At 29.6% G+C, this 20,341-nt stretch overlaps 1 protein-coding gene across 1 annotated transcript in view; it reads right to left on the bottom strand.

Moving 5' to 3' along the window:
* LOC100198807 (calmodulin-A) overlaps positions 1-8,791 on the bottom strand; it is a 29,929-nt gene extending 21,138 nt beyond the window's left edge. The window contains exons 1-2 of the mRNA XM_065800211.1: positions 8,657-8,791; positions 2,201-2,458 (exon numbers count right to left, since the gene is read on the bottom strand). Coding sequence (XP_065656283.1) covers positions 2,201-2,458; positions 8,657-8,659 — 261 coding nt within the window. The 5' untranslated portion in view covers positions 8,660-8,791. The remainder of the gene's footprint in view (positions 1-2,200; positions 2,459-8,656) is intronic.
* Between the last annotated feature and the right edge of the window lie 11,550 nt (positions 8,792-20,341).

Genomic DNA, 20,341 nt, shown 5'->3' with positions numbered 1-20,341 from the left:
TCGTGACCAAAAAGTAATTAGCACTCGTTGGGCACGCAATTTTTTTAAGAGACACTCAACACTTTCTATTCGAAAGGCTCAGACACTTTCAAAACACAAACCACTTGTTTCCAAACAAGATTTTAAAACATGGTTCCAAAAAATAACAGAGTATATGGATAAAAATAATTTATTGTCTGTGTTTGAGGATCCTAATCGAATTTGGAACTATAATGAGTAATCTTTTGATCTGTTTCCATTTATTAAAAATGCAATTAGACAAAAAAACAAACGATTGTATAACATCACTGCAAATAGTGATAAACGAAAGTTTCTCAGTTATGATAACAGTAAATGCAAGTAATTATTTGCACCACCTTTGGTTTTATATCTATATGAACAGATAATTCTACCGGAAATTGCAGCTGACTTTCTTAAAGATTGGATTATGGGTAAATCACCTAAAGGTTACCAGATGTCCCAAACATTTTATGATTATATATCTAGACCTTTCATTGAATTTTAAAGGAAAAATAATGTCCTATTGCCAATAATCCCTTTTTTAGATGGCCACAAATCATATTTGACCTTAGATTTGGGGCAATTTTGCATAGAAAATGGTATTGTCATCATTTGTTTATTACTTAACTGCACCATTTTGCACAACCATTGGATATAGTTTACTTTCATGTCGCAAAAGATATTTGGACCAACATAGTCACAGAGTGAAAAATGCAAAAAGGTTAAAGTTGCTCTACCAAAAAGAACATTTGCGCCCCTGCTCCAGACTGCAATTGCTAAAACACAGGAAAATACAACTTTAAAACGAAATGGATTTAAATGATACGGTTTGTGTCCTTTTTTACTAGAAAATTTGGATCTTAAAAAAGTCCCTTTAAGTGTACAAGAAAATGATATTCAAAGGGATCCCAAAGAATCCGCTGAAACTCCGGTTATAGCGGAACTGTTTAGTCCAATCGATGTGGCAAAAAGTGATTTAAAAACTGATATGACACATGACCCATTAAAATATTTTAGAGCCCATCGTAATCTTATGTATTGGACAGGTGCAATAGAACAAGAAGCCTTATTTTATTACTGGCAGAAGAAAACGAACAAAATAGAGGGTGTTGATCCCACAACTCGAGAAAAGAACATGGTTCTAGAAACGCCATTAGAGGAATTTCCAGTAAGTAATGAGAACTTAACACAACCAGAATCAACAATTGAATATAATGAGACAGCTTTAGCACGAGTTTAAGGACCTTTGCAAGCAAATGACAATGTTTTTAAGTCAATATTTGTTAGTCCAGAAGATTTTCAGAGTAAAAAAGTACCAAAACAAGCAACAAAAGTTTTATCAGTCATTACATCTGACGAATATATTGCTAGTTTAGAGGAGAATTAGAGAGCTAAAGAAGAAGTAGAAAGACAGAGAATTGAAAAAAAGCAAGAAAGAAATAGAAAAACAGCTGAAAAAGTGTCTGAGAAACAAGAAAGAAAGCGAATTCAGCTAGAAAACTTGAAAAAACAACAAGAAAAAGCAGCTAAAGAGCCTAAAACTAAGTGAAATTATACGTAGAATAATGGAAAGGAACTTTAATTTTATATTATGTGTAGAATTAATAAATCTCTGTCAGAAAAATGTCTTTAGTGTATTAGTCATTTTAATATTCAATAAATATATAATACTAAACATTAGGACTTTCTTTTTTACTTATTAGGACTTTCTTCTTTTCCAAACAAAATTATAGTAAATTATAACTTTCTTTTCGTCATCACCTCGAACTACATTACAGCTTAAATTAAGACTTTTACTAAATTAAGTACTCACGCATAAAATAGGGTAAAACTGAAAATTTATTATTCTATAATATTATGAAAAAGCAAGAAATCGAATTCAATATTTATTAGTATTAATTCGCTCTTATAAATTGAGATATCGAAAACTAGGACTTTCTTACGTCAGACCACGGTATGTGCAAAAGGCACGTATTTTCATCAAAAGAAATTTAAAGCTATGAGACCAAAAGTAGGTCTAATCACTTTTTTACCAAAACTAATATTTATGGAAATATGACCAGTATACTATTAAATACGCCATGTCACCATAGAAACCTTCCCCCTTACATTATATATTTTTAAACAGTTTCCAATACAGTTTTTTATTCGCATCAAATGAAATAACTTAATTTTATTTTGTTTAAACAAAGTAACTTACTTTTATAATCTCTTCAGTAGAGTCAGGAGTTTTTAAATTCTTTTCAAGAATTTGAATAAACTGAGGAAAATCTAATGACCCTTTGTGAAGACTTTCTTTTTCAGTAAACATTTCTTGCACTTCCCCAACATTAGGGCTAAATCCAAGTAAGCGAAACGCATGCATTGCTTCATTTAATGATATTCGCCCATCATCATTTTCATCGAACTTATAAAACACATCTTGAAACTTAGCCAATTCTTCGACAGAAAAGTTGCTCTTTAAACATAAAAAATGTTATGTAAATATATGCGTATACTTAAAGTTCAAGTTTTAGATTTTTATGTTTTATTTAGATTTTTTAACAACTGTAAGAAATATCTAGTTTCAAAAAAAAAGTGGGCTCAGTGTGATTGATTTCACCAAATTTTGTTTATTGTTTGAAAAAAGTATGTTTACTCTGGGTTACCCTTGCGTCACAAAGCTTTATATTATAATATAATAAATATAGCTTTATAACTACTTAGAAATTCAAAAATATCAAAATAAAAGATAATATAAATATTTTTATACTATCTTCTACAAGATTTGAAGTTATTGGCAGCTAGTTAGTACCTAGTGGACAGAATTATTCATGTAAATTAGCAGTCAAAGATCGCAGTAAAAAAAAAGTCTGAAATGAAATATTTTCATGATCACTATTTTTATGACTCTCTAAAAACGTTGCCACAACGTTGCATTTAAAAAGACCGCCATATTTGAAGATAATTTTTCTCTAGTGGCTGTCTGGAGCTGGTGAATTTTATCTCAATGTTAAAAGTAGTGTCTGGACTCTCAATGCGATAAAAACTAGTTCGGAAGGGACGGAATAAAAATTTTGTTCCGACTTGCAATAAAAATCGGTTTCGAGAAAAAAAAATTTTTCTCGAAAGTAGGAAATTTATGGGATTTTCCCAAAAATTTTTCGAGACCGTTCGTAATGTTTCGGTAATCATATTTTATCAAAAATTGTTATTTTCTCATTTTTTCTCAAAATTTTTTTACTGTAATCCATAATATATTTTTTTAAGTAATTAACTTATACGATATAAAAAATCCAAAACATAAACTAACAGTTCTAATTGTTAGTTTTTAATTCCACAGCTTTTTACTGAATTATAAAATTAATTTATCAAAAATAAACTTTTTTAATTATAATTATGATACAATAAACTTAAAATTTGTCTTTATTTGTCACAATTATCTCTTATATCACTTAGATGAACTCCACATTTGAGCTTTGACCTTCTCTAGCTTGAGATTGGGTTTCGAATAAATCCTCTGGTCCATTGGACACTCTGGATATTCTTCTTTTTTTTCTCTTGTGAACCTTGCTCTGATGGTAGCTTTCTCTTTAGAGGTTTTGGAGTTGATGACGGTTCTGGTATTTTGGGGCTATCCTCCTTCTCTGCTACTTCCTTTTCTATCTTTTTGACGGCCTCTTCTCTCTCCTCACCAATCAACAGTTTGACCTTAATTTTCTTAACAACCAACTCATAGTTGACTTTGATGAGAGTTAATTTCTCGGAGGTGGAAGGATCCAAGTTCTGCCTTTTTGAACTGATAATGTTTCCACTCTGTGAAAAGAGTCTTTCACTACTGCTTGAAGCTGCTGGGACACAAAGTCATTCTCTTGCCAATTCTGTATATGTATTCTGTATATATTCTGTAATACATATTTAATTTTCATTGTTATTATTACTTTTGCTCGTGTCATTACATTGAAATCTATTTCCAACTAATTTTCTTCTACTTAATGAGGCTACTTCCTGTTAAACAGACATAAGATTCTGCATTTTTGATTTTTTGAATTGACTTCACTGTAACTTTTTCTTTTTTAAACTTGTAAAGTTTTGTTTCTTAGAAAGTTTCACAATCTCCATATTCTATGTATGCAGTGTTTGTAAAACAAATATATAAAAAGTTGAGATACAAATTTAAGAAACTCATATAACACCTAAAGGCTTATTTCTTATATTAAAAATGTGCTTTTGTTAAAAACGTTTTGTGACTAAAAGTGTTCGTAATTAGCATAACAAACAAAGCAAAGTATACATAACATTCATATTTCAAAAAGTATTAACTAAATGAGATAAAAAAAGGATCTTATAAACAGATTTGTGGTTGTCAGTACGTCGCTATGCAGGATACTATGCTTTTTTATAATACACAGTATAAGATTTTGTTTAATAACAAATAAATAAAAATATATTTTAATAAAATAAGAAAGCTGAATAAATTTTGTACAAAAATTATCACAAAAAAAAAGAATTTTTTTAAATTTTGTGGCTTTTTCATATAGGTGAACCACCTTAAAAACATACTGTCGTCAAATTAAGACATCTCATAAAAATTTTTTTTTTTTGAAAATTATCGAAAACAATTAATTTTTATCGAAAATATCAGAAATTGATAAATATTTTATTCCTTTCGAATTTACGAAAAAACACGGAAACAAGAAATAATAATTTATCGTTTCCGAATTTTTTAGTTTTTATCGAAAATTTCCCGAAATTTCTCGTAAACCGGAATTTTATTCGACCAAGTCCGGACACTAGTTAGAAGTCTTTCTTGATTGTTTTTGTTATTTTATTATGCTGAATCTTTTCTCTACCTCTCTAATTCTATTATCTGTAATTATATAGAATGTTGTTTTCACATCTTTGATTTTTTTTCCAGATGTAAATAAACGCAATGTAGATACAGCCGAGCCTGTTCTTTTAGCCAAAAAAATGTGTTTTGTCGTAATACAGTTATATTCTTATTTCTATAAATTTCTCCATAGCTTATGAATGTAACCATAATTAATCTCTTATTTCTCTAAATTTTTCCAAGCTGCTGCTTAAAACTTTCATTCGTTTTTTCTATTTATTTTACTTTACTGAAAACTATGTTCCCTCGTCTTGTTTTCTTGATCATATAGCTCAAAGGTTTTTAAAACATTTGTTAACTACGATATTGAACTTTATCCATCTTTCTTGAGCTTTATCCATTACTTTTTTTAGCAACTCGCGACTTAAAGAGCGGCTGCTTGTTTGAAATGAATCTTTATTTAAAAGATAAAATTCTTTGCAGGTTTAAGTGTTAAAATTTGGATTCTTGCGTTGAATTAAATATTGTGAAGTTCATTTTTTTCTTAGCTTTAAAAAAACTTTTTTTTTGGCTGTATTTGGAGCGAACTGTTCGTCGTCATAAGTTTCTCTCTTTTTGTTAAAAAAAAAAGAAGTATAAGAATTTTCTTCGTTTTTCTCTTTACAGATTTTACTATTTCATTGATAGTTTACCGTCACTTTTACTGCTTTTGGATGCTTTTTTTACTTATTTGAGTTACTTTGGGTAAAATATAGAAATCTCCTTTTTTTTTTCAAGATCATTTTACTACCTTAACCAGTAACTTTTAAAACATCAGATTGTTTAAATTTTTTACCACGAGTACGACCATGATGCCATGAGTATTTTATCTAATTGAGTTAAATTACGTCTAAAATCATCGTAAAATTCAATCTTTATGTTTCAACATCAAAAAAAAGTTTAATAGATACTTTTTTTTTTTAATGTTATATCACCTCCCCAAAGGGTCGAAAAGGCCACTACAGTCGTGGAAGCTACTTTAGTAGTAATTACAGCTCTCTTTCAACTCTATAACTCCGAAACACAAATTTTGACGAACGAGGCCGCTGCGCGGAGAAACAAGTTGAGCGCGGTACTACCGTTGACGTGGTGGGGATCGAACTCGGAACTTCTCGTTTATGAGGCGAGCGCTACATCAATACACCACTACCGCATTTTTACTTCATACTTGTCATGTTTTTTAGCTTAAAGTAAAGCTCTAAATGCTCCAAAAATAACTTACAAACTTGGATATTATGAGCTAATTAAACTAATTAATGATTGATTGTTATTACGCTCATATGATTAGTTGTTATTACTGAAGCTCAGTTAAATTTAGACGTAAGTTTTCTCAATTATGTAACATTTTTCAGGGTGACAGAAATGTGTCAAGCAATCAGCTTTGGAGTAGTGTCAAATATGTTAAAAAGGCCAAGTGTTACGAAAAGAAGTTGTTGCGAATAGTTAAAAAAAGAATAGTGTAACTAACTTATTATTGTTGTTTTATCAGAAATAGTAAAATTGTTAAGAAATAAAAACCGTAATAATGTCACAATTATATTTTTTTCAATTTAATATGTTATATATAAGTATAAAAATATGTATGATTTACAAAAGATTTTTTTTTAAATTCATAGACTACCTGCCGAAACAAAAATCACCAGTGAGTAGAGAAGTATGTTTTGAATGTTTCACGTATTTAATTTGGTCAATATATGTACACTTCCTGCATGTTCTGCTTTGTTAGATCTTATTAAATTCAACTGTGACCCTATTTCTCTACTTTGTTTTCAACATTATTTATTAAACTCATTTGCTATATTATTCCTTATTCAGTTTTTCGACAATCAAAAATCCAAAAAGTTGCGAATTTATTCTTTTTCTGTTTTTCGACAATCAAAAATGCCACAATCACTCATTGCAAAATTCTGTGACTGCTAGCGAATAGTAATCTTAACTAGCTGATAGTAATCTTAGTTTAGCGGATAGTAATCTTATTTAGTCGATAGTAATCTTAGTTAGCGGATAGTATTCATAGCTAGCGGTTTATAACGGTAGTTGATGGATTATGCAAATTAATATTGGAGTCAACGGATTATATTTGGATCTTTTAAAAATATGGTGCCATTAAAAATTTTTGACGTCATTTTTAAAAAAATCTTAAAACTGTTAAAAAAGTCAATCTGGAGCCAGATCACTGATGAACTGAAGCACATCCATCAACGCTACATTTTTTTAAAATTTTTTAATGAGACTTGAAGATGAGCTCGACAAGCTAAGAAAAAAAACTAATGACAGAAACTTAAAATAGAAGAAATTAAATGGTTTTTCACTGACCAACATTCAGAAACAAAATTTGGCATCTGAAAGAAGCAAAGTAAAACAAAAAAGCAAGTAAAAAAAAATTAAGATATGTGTGTAAAAAAACCTGGTCTTGTTACATCTTTTTATCATTAAAAGATTTTGAGTATAATAAATCATAATACAAATTTATTAAAAAATTATTTTAAATTTTGCAGAACGTCAAAAAAAAAGTCAAAATCTAAGTAATCACAGCCCAGCAAACGGTCTAAAAAAGACGTCTTTTAAACGGATAAGAAACATCTAATACGTTTAAAAGACGTATTTAAAAGACGTATTTAAAACTTATTTTGGCCGAATGTTGCTGGGAGGTCAGTGCTTCAAATATTCTTGAATATGGAAGCATAACTTTGCATGTGACATTTTAAATGGAGAAGCAGGGCATACCTTTAGGGATAAAAATCATGAGTTATTGAAAGTAACGCTAATTTCTCTTTCGGATCTTTAACGACTTCCCAATTTTTTTTATCACTCTTAATAGATAATAAAGCTCATAATGTGGTGTATTTTAGAATTAATTCAAATTATTAACTGTTTGAAGTTTAATTGCTTTATCTCGTTGGTTGTCTCTTGAATTAGCTTCTCAAAATATATATGATTTTTATTAAGCATAATTTTGTCTCGTAGTGGCACGTTTACGACATATCTTTGAACAAAAAGAATTGAATTTTTAATAGAAATGATATAATTGTATTTTATTGCAGCTATATAATAATTAAATAGATGCAAAAGATGATTTATTCATTGAAACTCTTGATAATTTTATCTGAAGTCCTTCATTTTCTACTTTTTAAATGCAATTAGATAAATTTGTTCTTTGCAAAAGATATGAAAATCCCAAGTTATAAGAGAGAGTATCAACATTCGTACTAAAAGTAGTAAATAATTGCGCAAAGCAATTAATTACACGATAAGCATAAGTTTCTGTTTCAAACTGCCAAATACCATTGCCAGCGCTTTCCAAACCCTAAAAAAACTTTTTGGGGATTCTGAAGACTTTAACTAAAAACTAAAAACAGTAATATCAAATTTGACAACTGGTTAACAATTGTCTTTGTTTCTAGAAAAATTATGTTTGATGAGTTTATTAATTATTAGTGATGATTATTAGTGAAATTGTCTGAATATTAGTTTCAAACTTTTGTTATATCTTTTTCATTTCTACTATTAACTAACTTAAATAAGTTCTTTCATAGTCATTTCATTCTACTATAATTTTAACTTTCAGTATATTGTTAAATTACTTTAAATTATTTTGTGGTTTCTGCCATTCCAAAAAGTATACAACGTAAAGTAAACAATAAAAAGAAAATATAAAATATAAAATATAAAAGTAACAAATAAAGTCATAGCAAGAAAAGTAATAACATTTTTTTAATTTTATTACTAACATTTTACGGCGAACTTAAATACTATTTAGATGCAAAATAATAAAATAATAAAAAAAAAAATAATAAAAAAACTCACCATTTTCAAAGCAGCTAAATAACGTTTATTGAGTATAGTTTTGGTAAAATTTTACTTTCATGCTGCGTAAGGTCGGAACTTTGCGTTGAAATTTTATTTTCATTTTGCAAAGTTTTATCACGCACCAATAAAAGACCGCATTAAATAAAAAATATTATTCTATGTTTGTATAATTTTAATGTGGAATTTATTTAAGTTTTAAAAGATCTATATTGATATTTGTAATAGCTTTTATAAGTGTGTTTTTATTAAGTTTAGCTATATATGGCTGAAAACCGGGTGATACCTTGGATAAAATTTATATATATATATATATATATATATATATATATATATATATATATATATATATATATATATATATATATATATATATATATATATATATATATATATATGTATATATATTAACATTATATTCTTGGTATCACTCAGTTTGAACTAAAATACAAATTCATTATTATTGTTAATTGCGTAAAGAATAATCTTTGCGGTACTTTAACGTCACACGTTTTAGTTTAAGTAGTTCTGGGTTTTTCATTAACGTGGTTGAATTAAATATTTCTTATTAAGCTTATTTATAATAAGATATATATATAAATGTATATATATATATATATAAATATAAGTCATAAATAACAAATATTTATTTATGAAAAGCACTTTGTTATAAGCAGTTATTATGAGGCGTTATTATTAGGCTTAAACATATTTTTTAGTCTGTAAACATTTAACATAAATAAAAAAGCAAAAAATGATTTTTTTGGTGTTAAAGATAAATTTCAGGCTGGTGTTAAACTTTGAGCTTTGAGTTTTCATACTAGAGTGAATAGATATTTAAAGACTTTTCTTGATTATTCTTTGATAATAGTTTGTTAATAAGGAGCAAGGTTCCATAACTCACAAAGAAGTAAACAAAAGAAAATTTATATAAAGCATTCATTGATAAAAAGAAAAAAATGTAACGGTCCTAATATCAAGCTTGTGAAAAACAATCAAAGCATCTATTAAGTGCTAAATTAAACCAATCAATAAATTATTTTTAAATAGTTGTTACAATTTAACTACTTATTACAATTGAACATACTTATAAGCTGCTGTTATCGCCCACCATCTGGCCATATTGAAAGTTTTAATGCATTTTTGTGTAATGATATTTTAAAAAATAGTTTTAAGGAAAAGAAACTAAATTATATAATTGGTGACGTAAATTTAAATTGTTTTGAATATCACGTTAATAACAACATTAAAAAATTTTACGATGACTTATTCGAACATGGAGCACTTACACTAATTAACAAACTTACTAGAGTAACCTCAACTTCAGCTACCTTAATTGACAACATTATAACAACCGATATCTTTAATGAAACTCTTAAAAAAGGTATAATAAAAAGTGACGTTTCTGACCACTTCCCTATTTTTTTCTCTATTAATATTGACAACAAATTAATACAAAAACATAAAAAGTCATTATCAAACGTTTATTCACCGATGCAAATCTAGCATCGTTTAAGAATCAATTATCTTTAATAAATTGGAACCATATTAACAGTTCATTTGAAGCTAATGAAGTATACGATACATTCTTTCAAACTTACTATGAAATATATGATGAAAATTTTCCAAAACGTGAATTTATTATAACCAATAAAAGTTTAAAGTCACCATGGGTCAATAAAGATCTTAGGATATCCTCAAAAATAAAGCAAAAACTGTATATAAAGTACTTATAAAAACCAACACCAGAAAATAAAGTTATTTATAAAAATTACGCTAAAATGTTTGAAAGTCAAAGAAAAAAATTTAAAAAACGATATTACTATGATTTACTAGAAAAATATAAACATAATTCAAAATGCACATGGCAAATTATAAGTCAAATTACTGGAAATAGTAAATTAAAATTATGCTCTGTGCCTAACACTATAAAAGTTGATGGCGTATTTTTATATGAACCCAAACAAATAGTAAGAGAATTAAATAAATATTTCGTGTCTGTTGGCCCTAATTTAGCCAAAAATATTCCAAATATGATTAATCCAATAAATGATTACGTGTTTCCATTATTCTCTAGTTTAGATAAATTTAAAGTATCTTCTTCAGAATTTGAAAGTGCTTTTAAAATGCTTCAAACTAATAAAACAGTTGGTCCTGATGATATTAATTGTAATATAGTCATAGATTCACGAGATACCATAAAACGTATTCTTTTTAAAGTTTTTAAATGTTCTATAAATCAAGGAATTTTCCCCGATCAATTGAAAATAGCCAAAATAAAGCCTATATTTAAAGGAGGTGAACCCTCAAATGTCAGTAATTACCGACCAATATCTATCCTCTCTGTTTTTTCAAAAGTTTTAGAAAGAATTCTGTTCAACCAAATATCTAATCATCTTGCAGTTAATAATATACTTTACAAAAATCAATACGGTTTTAAAAGAAGTAACTCTACTGAACATGCAATAAATCTTACTCGTAGTATAACTGATTCATTCGAAAAGTCAGAGTTTACTTTAGGCGTCTTTATAGATCTATCTAAGGCTTTCGACACAATTGACCATGAAATACTGTTTAAAAAACTTGAACATTATGGTATCACCGGTAATGCTTTAAAACTACTAAAAAGCTATTTAAAACATCGCAAACAATTTGTCTATGTCGACGGATCTTCTTCGCAAGATTATCAATTATCAAGATATAACCTGTGGTGTTCCACAAGGATCTATATTAGGGCCCTTATTATTTCTGATTTATGTTAACGATCTCCATGTAGTCTCAAAATTAACAACTATAATGTTTGCTGATGATACAAACCTATTCCTATCTAATAATAACATCAATAAACTTTTTTATGATATGAACATTGAACTATCAAAAATATCAGACTGGTTTAAGTCAAATAAACTTTCACTCAACATTGATAAAACTAAATGGATTTTCTTTCATCCACAATTTAAAAAACATTTACTTCCAAGTAATATGCCTCTTCTTCATATTGATAATATTCAAATAAAAAGAGTAATTTTCACAAATTTCTTAGGTATCATTGTAGATGAAAATCTATGATGGAAGAATCACATCGGACATTTATGCAACAAAATTGCAAAAAGTATTGGAGTTTTATATAAAGCAAGAAGTGTTTTAAACAAACATTTATTAACTCAACTATATTACTCATTTATACACTGTCATATTAATTATGCCAATATTGCATGGGGTAGTACCCATAAAAGTAAACTAAAGCCACTTTAATGTCAGCAGAAGCATATTGCACGTCTTATAAACTTCAAAAATCGTTTTACTCACTCAAGGCCACTCTTATTTAACATGAATGTTTTTAATATATATCAAGTAAATGTTTATAATGTTCTTTGTTTTATGTTTAAATGTAAAACCAACTCATCTCAAGCTTCCTTTTTTGATTTATATTCTTTAAAAGAAAAAAATAAATATTCTTTAAGAAATGATAATTTTATTAAACAACCAAAATTTCAAACAAACTTTGGTAAATTTTGCATTTCTTTTCGTGGAGCTTTTTTATGCAACCAAATAATTTTAAAAAATTTTGATTTTCCTCATGAATGGACTTATTATATGTTCAAAAGAAAACTAAAAAAAGTAATTTTCTCAATTGAAAATATTTTTATATACTTTTAATTGTACCCAGTTTTGTCATCACTCATTTATATTTTACTTTTATACAATATTGATTTAAAGTTTATGTGAGAAACTATATTTAAACACCATTATTTGAATTTTGTTAAAAGTTGCACTGACATTATTTGTACAGTAGAGATTTATTATTTACTTGTTTACTTTAATTTTTATTTTAATTCGTAATATTTGTAAATAATTTGTATCACGAACGGAAAAGTTTAAAATTTGTTTATTTTATTTATATTTACTAAGTTCAAAGTTCTTCAACAGCGGTTCTCAGTGACAAGACCTGCATGGTCTTCTTTGAGTTTCCGCGTTCTTTATCTTAATTCTTTATTTTTATTTATTAATTTTTAACGATTTCTTTGCATGTAATTTTTCTTATTGATATGTTTGTAAATATTGTGTTAAATATTGTAATAAAGAACAAAAAAAAAAAAAATTTAAAAATAATAATAACAAAAGTAATTATGACATTAATAATTAAAACAAACAACACTAATAACAACAATAATAATAACAATAATAAAAATGCTAATAACCACAATAAAAATTAAGATAATAAAAACATAAGTAACACTGGGAAGCAATTTAAATCTTTTTTTTTATGCTGATTTTAACTTAGCAAATCTACGTCAAGTTTTTTATCCTACAGATAAGGAAAATTCCATTGTTTAGCTGTAATATAGCTTTGTTTACATTGATTCTGATTGGCAGTTACAATTGAAAAAAGTGTGGCGAATTGTGTTTACAGTTTCTGATTGGTCAATACAATCAATATATTCAAATTTCATTTCACTGTATGCTGCTTTTTCTTTACATCGTAAATGTATAAACAACCAGACTTCTTTTGCTACATTTGTGGTTGTTTCATGATTCCGAGTCAAAGGAAAAATATTAGTACATTTGTCAAGCAAGTATATTTTGCATGTTTTTAAGTAACACTTGGTAATCAAGACGAGCCATTGGCCACTCACAAGGTATGCAAGCAATGTGTTAAGATTTCACGTGAAAAGTTGGTATTAAATATTGGCAATAGCAAAACGATCATTGCACAGGTGGTTATTTTTTTTAGTGAAAACATCAAGATTTAACAAGAAAAATATTAGCAAAATAGAATATCTTCATCTTCACCTATTAGACCAATGCCTCATTCCGTTGAAATTCCAGTGCCAGTTTTTGAACATTCCGTTATTCTTTGTGAAGTACGTGGAGATGTAGAGATTAAGTTATGGCAAGAGGCACAACTACGTCATTTGTGTCTATCTTAAAATAACTCTGCTTCTTTTTTGGCTAGCAACGTGGGTACCCAGAGTACACAATGGGTACACAAATCTCTACTTTTTTGTGTGTGAGATAGCAGAGCTTGAATGAAGCGTTTATGAGAGACAAAGACAGGAAGAAAATAATATTCCTACCCTTGCACATAAAACCAGGTCTCATGAAACAATTTGTTAAAGCATTACCAACTGAGGGTAGGTGTTTCAAAAATACTATCTCACAATTTCCTGGACTTTCAATTGCAAAAATCAAAGGTGATGTGTTTGATGGTCCACAAGTTCTGCAGCTTATTTAGGTGCTGTTTGGGAGGATTAAGGTGAACAATTTCAACAAGATTGGAAGGCTATGGAATAACATTATCAGGGTAGATTAGATGAACATATAATGGATAGCTATTGTTGGAGCATCAAACTTGATAGTCCTTAAGTTGAACACTTTAGGAAGAGCAATAACCGAAGCTTCCTTAATTATTTTCGAACAATTATAATAACTAGCATAGACCTTTTATAAAAAAAATTATAGCGCTGTATAAAGATTGTATTTATATCTGTTTATTTCTTTTTTTTTTGTATTTTGATATTTGTATTTTTTATGTAAAGTGAACACATACTGTTAATAAATACAATATTTTTCTTAATTAAAAAAAAAACGATTCTATGGTTAAAATAATTTGACGTGATAGAGAAAAACTAAAATTGGTTTTAGATTCCCCACCAAAAATTAAATAAAAACAGTTTTAAAAGCTGCGTTTACAAAAATTTTGCTCCCCAGCGTTTCCCACTAAGCCCGTTAGCATGTTTTTCTGTTAAAAATTATGTAAAAGCATTCACTTATTATATCTATCTAAAACCATAAGCATATTTGACTCAAATACTAACAGCACAACCCTACAATGTGCTCAAACTCAAATTCTGGGAAAGTGCTACTTCAAATTAAAGTGCTCTTAGTTTGGTGAATTTTAAAAAGACGTACATTTAAAAAAATGCCAAATTCTGCAAGATCACATGGAGACAACAGGAAGGTTGTCTGCTTCTTGTGCTTTGAAAAGTGTGATAGACAAGTGACAACATTCACCATTGAAAAACTTCATTCTCTACTTGATAAACCAATTGATTTCTCTAATACTCGAGTCCAAAAGGGAATGTGTGAGAATTGCAGAGTGACACTGAGGAAAAAGGATTTGGGCCAGCTTGTCCTCTTACCACCTATCTTCAACTACAAGAGCATTCAAGTCAGACCAGAGGCACGAGAACAAAACTGTGACTGTCTTATTTGCAAAGTTGGAAAGCTAAAATTAAATGAAAAGCATCCACTCAGTACTAATCCGAAGCCATCATCAGGAGCAAAAACTCAAAGAATTTAATCAGAGTGTCTTGCTCTTGTAGGCACAGGCCTTCCCCATGAGTGCAATTAGGCAGCATTTAGAAAAAATATGCAAACCCTTGTGACAAAAGACCAAACATTGGCAGAACAGATTACATCTTCAGTGATTTCTTCAAAAGATGCATCTCCACATGGAACAATCAGAGTTGCACAACATAGTGGAAGACCTCTCCCCATCACAAAAGGTAAATTGATAATATCATTTTAATTTTATAAGATATAAAATTTACCATACAAATAGAAGAACCCCACATCATTTAAAATTTATTGTCAAATTGGTTTAGTGAAATTTAGATCTTATTAAGATTTGTTACACTTTTCAACTAATTGTTCTGTATTTTAGGATCTTTCAGTGCCAAAAAACTTTTTGACAATTCTCCAATCATGACAGTGAAAGACCTTGTCACTGCTCAGGTGAATACTAATTTGTCAAACTCTGGTGTTAAAAAACTTGCATCAACAATCAATCAAATCAGCAGAACAAAATTTATTGAAAGCAATTTTCATGCAAAGTTTGATGCCTTTAGAATATATTTATCAGATCATTTTACACAAACTGACATTGACGTGTCAACTGAAAAATCATCAAACACCAAAAAGTCAAAAACTGTTGTTCATTACATTGACCTGAAAAAGCTTTTGAATGAAGTTCAACAGTCTCGACAATCATTCTCTGACAACATTGTCAAGCTTGGAATAGATGGTGGAGGTGGATTCCTGAAAGTCAGTCTGGGAATAATTGACACAAGTGGTATCAGTCACTCTACCCCAAGCAAGAGATTGCTCACTGCACCACATGCCAAAGATAGTGGAGATAAACGACAGCTTTTGGTTGCAGTTGCAGAAGACATGTCAGAAACATATGAAAACATCAGACAATTGCTTTCATTGATTCAAGCCACTCTTTAAACTTCTTAGTTTCTTGTAACTTTAAAGTTGTAAACATTGTCTGTGGTTTACAAGCACACCCTTGCACATGGTATACTGCTGATTGTCAACATCTTTCATTCCCTGGGCAGCTTAAGACTTTTGGCTCTATCAGAAAGAGCTTTAGAGACTTTGAATCTGCAGGATTGCACTCGAAAAAGGCAAAGTTTTACAAGAATGTCATTCATATGTCTTTGACTAATCTTCCAGACCAAAAGCTTGTTTTTGATCTCATGGAGCCTCCCATGGAGCTACACCTGATGCTTGGGGTTGTCAATAACTTGTTTAAGGCCTTAAGAGACATTTGGCTCAAAGCTGATGATTGGCCAAACCTCCTAAACATTTAACCACAACCCCATCACGGATGTCAATTTTCTGGCAATGAATGCCACAAGCTTTTGAAGAATGACTAGCAGAAACTGACTGTGCATTCCAAGCTATTGGTATCATTGATGTCCTTCGAAAATTTGGAACAGTTGTTACTGCCTGCTTTGGACAAGAGCTTGATTTACACTATGCAGTGAAAGTTGATGCATTTTGAACCTCATATCTGGCTTTGTCAAATGTTTCAGTGATGACCAAGGTACATATAGTCTTCTTTCAAATCATAGAATTTATTGAAATCAAGCACGCTGCACTTGGACCTTACAGTGAGCAGTCAACAGAAGCTCTTCACCACTCATTTGCTGAAAACTGGAAAAGATACAAAAGAGACGCAAGTAATCCAAACTATGGTAGTAAATTGAAGACGTAGATTGTGGACTACAATAGCAAACACGTGTAAAACCAACGAAGACTAGATTTTATTTACTTCAATATTTTTTCAGATAAAGTTATCAGTCAAATCATAAGATTTAGCATTACTTCTTTACTTTTATAGAGTTTTTCCAATTAAATGTGCTGTAAAAATGCAAAAAAAAAAATGTGTGCTGCCATTTCTGTGTCATGTGCTTATAGAATAATATTTCAGTCGTAATTTTTTTTCTTGGACGTAATTTGTTGATTTCAGTTTTCATATTTTTGGAATCAGGAATGTGTGTACTTTCATCCCTCCAAAGGGTTTTTTCGGGAAAAGCGGGTTGAACTTTTTTCTAAGTTTTGTAACGGTGGATCATAAACAATAGCGACTACAATTATGCATTAGAATAGACAAAATTATGGATCAAAAAGTTTAGACGAACATTTTATTCTTTATTATTTAACAGTGAAAACATAGTTTTTCGCAAGTTTCTTCTTTATTTCATTTTTTCTGCCTTTTCTCGTTCTTTTTGATGTTTTGATGTCTCTCGTTAAATTTTTCGGTTCTGTATTTCTTCTTCCTTAAGTTTTTTCTCTTGATCCTTTTTCTAGAACCATTCCAACAACATATCGCTCAGTGCAAAAGTTGGAACATGTTCAGATTTACGTTTTCGTGAATTTTCATTAGGGTTTTTCTTGACCAAACAAAGCAGTCTATCATGGGATCAAGACTTTCCGGTTTTGAATTTTTTTCGGCTGTTTCCAAATATTTTTGCTGGATTATTTTGTCACACTGTGTCAATTTATCATCATATTTTTTCCTAATATGAACTTTTTTGAACTCCGATGGCTGAGTATACAGCAGTCCCTCACTTTTGTCTTTTACAGACTTTCACAGATTTATAAGTGCTATATCCGTGATTCCAAAAATCCATACCAAAAATTTTTCTTGCGGTTTTCTTCTAAATTTTCCAATTGCTGTGAGGTTAATTCTGACTCTAGCAACTTCAATTTATCTCAAAATGGAGTCCTAGGTACATTGGGCACAACATATGGAGTTACCGTATAAAGCTAAAGGTATAAATCACATGTGATAAAATTGATGAATTGGTGAAATTATTAACGGCCAATTTCAGAAGTTACCCAAAATTTTGTTTCCCCACTCTTGATTGTGGGTTCAAATTCTTAAAACTCTCTGGTTTGTTTGGCCAAGTGAAACCCCAAATGAAATTTCATGAAAACGCAAATCTGAACATCTTCCAACGGGTCGTCCATAAAGTACGTACGCTCCTAGGGAGGAGAAATGAGATCTTCAAAAAGCGTACGAAAGCGTATGTGAGGAGGGGGAGGGGTCAATTTAAAAGCACGAACTTCGATTTTTTAATTTATCACAATTAACCAGCTAATCAATAGAAAAATTAAAATTCAGACTAAAGATTCTAGTTTGCCAACATAAAAAGATATATGGTATAGGGAGTAAAGGGTATTGTTTCCCTTTATGCACACACATGCATGGGCGCAAATCCCCCCCCCCCCCCCAGAAAAAAAAAGAAAAAGAGGGGCTGTAAATTTTGCAAGGTCATAACTTTTGTAATTTACAATATTTTTTAACCAAATGGAAAAATCTGTCGATAAATTTAAATTTAGTTTTAAATAAGAAAGTTGAAAATTTTACTACGTTAGTGGCCTCACGTTTAGGCAGGGAAGAGAGTGGAGCAAGCGTTTCAAGGCTTTTTGTTCCCAGGTCTCCCCCATACCAATTTTTTACAAGGCCTCCTCATTTGGCATAGGTATAAATATTAGGTTTGGAGTTTGCACAGTTGTGTAAAAGTGTCCAAACTTTTTATTTTTATTTTTTTGTTCTTTAATCTTTACAAATTCCTAACATATAATAGAATATTTACAGAGTAAGTAAAATTAAAAAAAAGTTACGTTTTACAAAAAATATATAAAATAAAACTGTAAAGTATTAGAAATTACTTTAAAGAACGCGGGAAACTTGCAGAAGACCGATGGTCTTGTCATCAAGAAACCGCTATGTGTTACTAATATGTCTGGATACTTCAATTTAAAATAAGTTTATATTTAAAAAATAATTTTATCAGTTTCGCCAGAATAAAAATAAAAACGCAAAATGCAAAAAACAAAGAATGCAGAAAAAAAAAGTTTTTTAAATATTATTTCAATACACATAAATATAAGTAGGTACACGATTTGCTAAATAAGTAATATATAGTCATTCACGTGTTAGTAAATAAGCCTATTATTATTATTTTTTTTTTTTGTAGTTGTTATTTTTCGAGTTATTTAGAGTTTTTAGAGTTTACATTGGTTACGGAACAAAGATAGTTTTATACATAGTTTTAAATGTTTTAGGGTTAATAAAAATTCATAAAGTTGTTTGTTTTTAAAATGAGATCTTTTAATAAAGTTTTCAGAGTATTTAAGTTATTCGATTTTTCCAGTTGAGTGTTTTCGGATTTTAATTTGTTATATAATACAAAGACCACGATTCGAAATGGAAAAGTGCGGGAGATTAATTTTTTTGAAAGGTACGTTGAAGTTAGGTAAATCGGGAGGTATTTTCATAAGGTTAGAATGAAAAAGAATGAATTTGGTTTTTTCTATGTTTAGCGATAATTTGTTAGACTTTAAGCAACTGTTTATTTTTTTAAGTTCAGTATTTTTAGTTTCATATGAAACTACAAATACTGAAAACTACTATTTTGCTTTTTCCAAGTAGCTTTATTATAACTAATTAAAACAACCTTGGTTGGTTTTTTAGCATGATGTGCAATACATCATGCTAAAAAACCAACAAAAACATCGTCAAAATCATGTCGGCATTTGTTACATTTTCGACATGATTTCGACGTCGTTTTGACGTCGATTAGACGTCGATGTGCCGTCTGCGATAAAGTTCTGTAATTGATGAGGATTCATAAAATAAATTAGTGTTGTCTGCGAACATTATGACATCCAATTTACTTAAGGCTTTAGGAAGATTGTTTATGTATATTAAAAACAAAAGATGTGCAAGAATGAAACCTTGGGGGACACCGCATTTTATTATGAGGAATTTTGGTAGGAATCCTGAGGGCGCCCATGCACACATGCCACCCCTATAAACGGCTCACTGCTGCTCTCCCCCACCTCCAATTAAGGGGTATAGGTATCCTACTCTCGGCACTAACGCTTTGTTTTCAATATTGATGATCTCGCATAAGGCTCGTTTTTTACGGACTTACTAAAGAGGGGTGCCTAAAAAAAACGTCCGCCTTAAGTATAGTTTTTTATTTATTTGAATTGTTATTAAAACGGAATAAAGTAAGATTCGAACCTCAGGTCTCCGCCGTGTAAGTACATAACATAACCCCTCGACCAAGCGAACACATTGACATGTAAGTATATATTTGAACAGGTTTTTTTAATTGGGATCTTGTGCCGCAAACAAAGGGCTTTGGATTCGTATAAAATATCTAAGGTCCTCCTCCACCTTTTTTTTTCAATAAACTTTTTTATTGAAAAAAAAAAAGTTAGGGAGGAAGGTATTTGAAAAACGTACGTACTTTTTAAGCAAGGTGGGAACTTAAAAGTACGCATGGCAACAGAAAGAGGAGGTATCAAATTTCAAAATTTTTGGCGTACGTACTTTATGGACAACCCCCAACTGTTGCATTAGGTATATTTATCAAT

The sequence above is a fragment of the Hydra vulgaris genome, chromosome 06, assembly GCF_038396675.1.
Source record: "Hydra vulgaris chromosome 06, alternate assembly HydraT2T_AEP".
NCBI lineage: Eukaryota > Metazoa > Cnidaria > Hydrozoa > Anthoathecata > Hydridae > Hydra > Hydra vulgaris.
The sequence above is the reverse complement of the archived record's forward strand: the minus strand, read 5'-3'. Positions and strand labels throughout refer to the sequence as shown.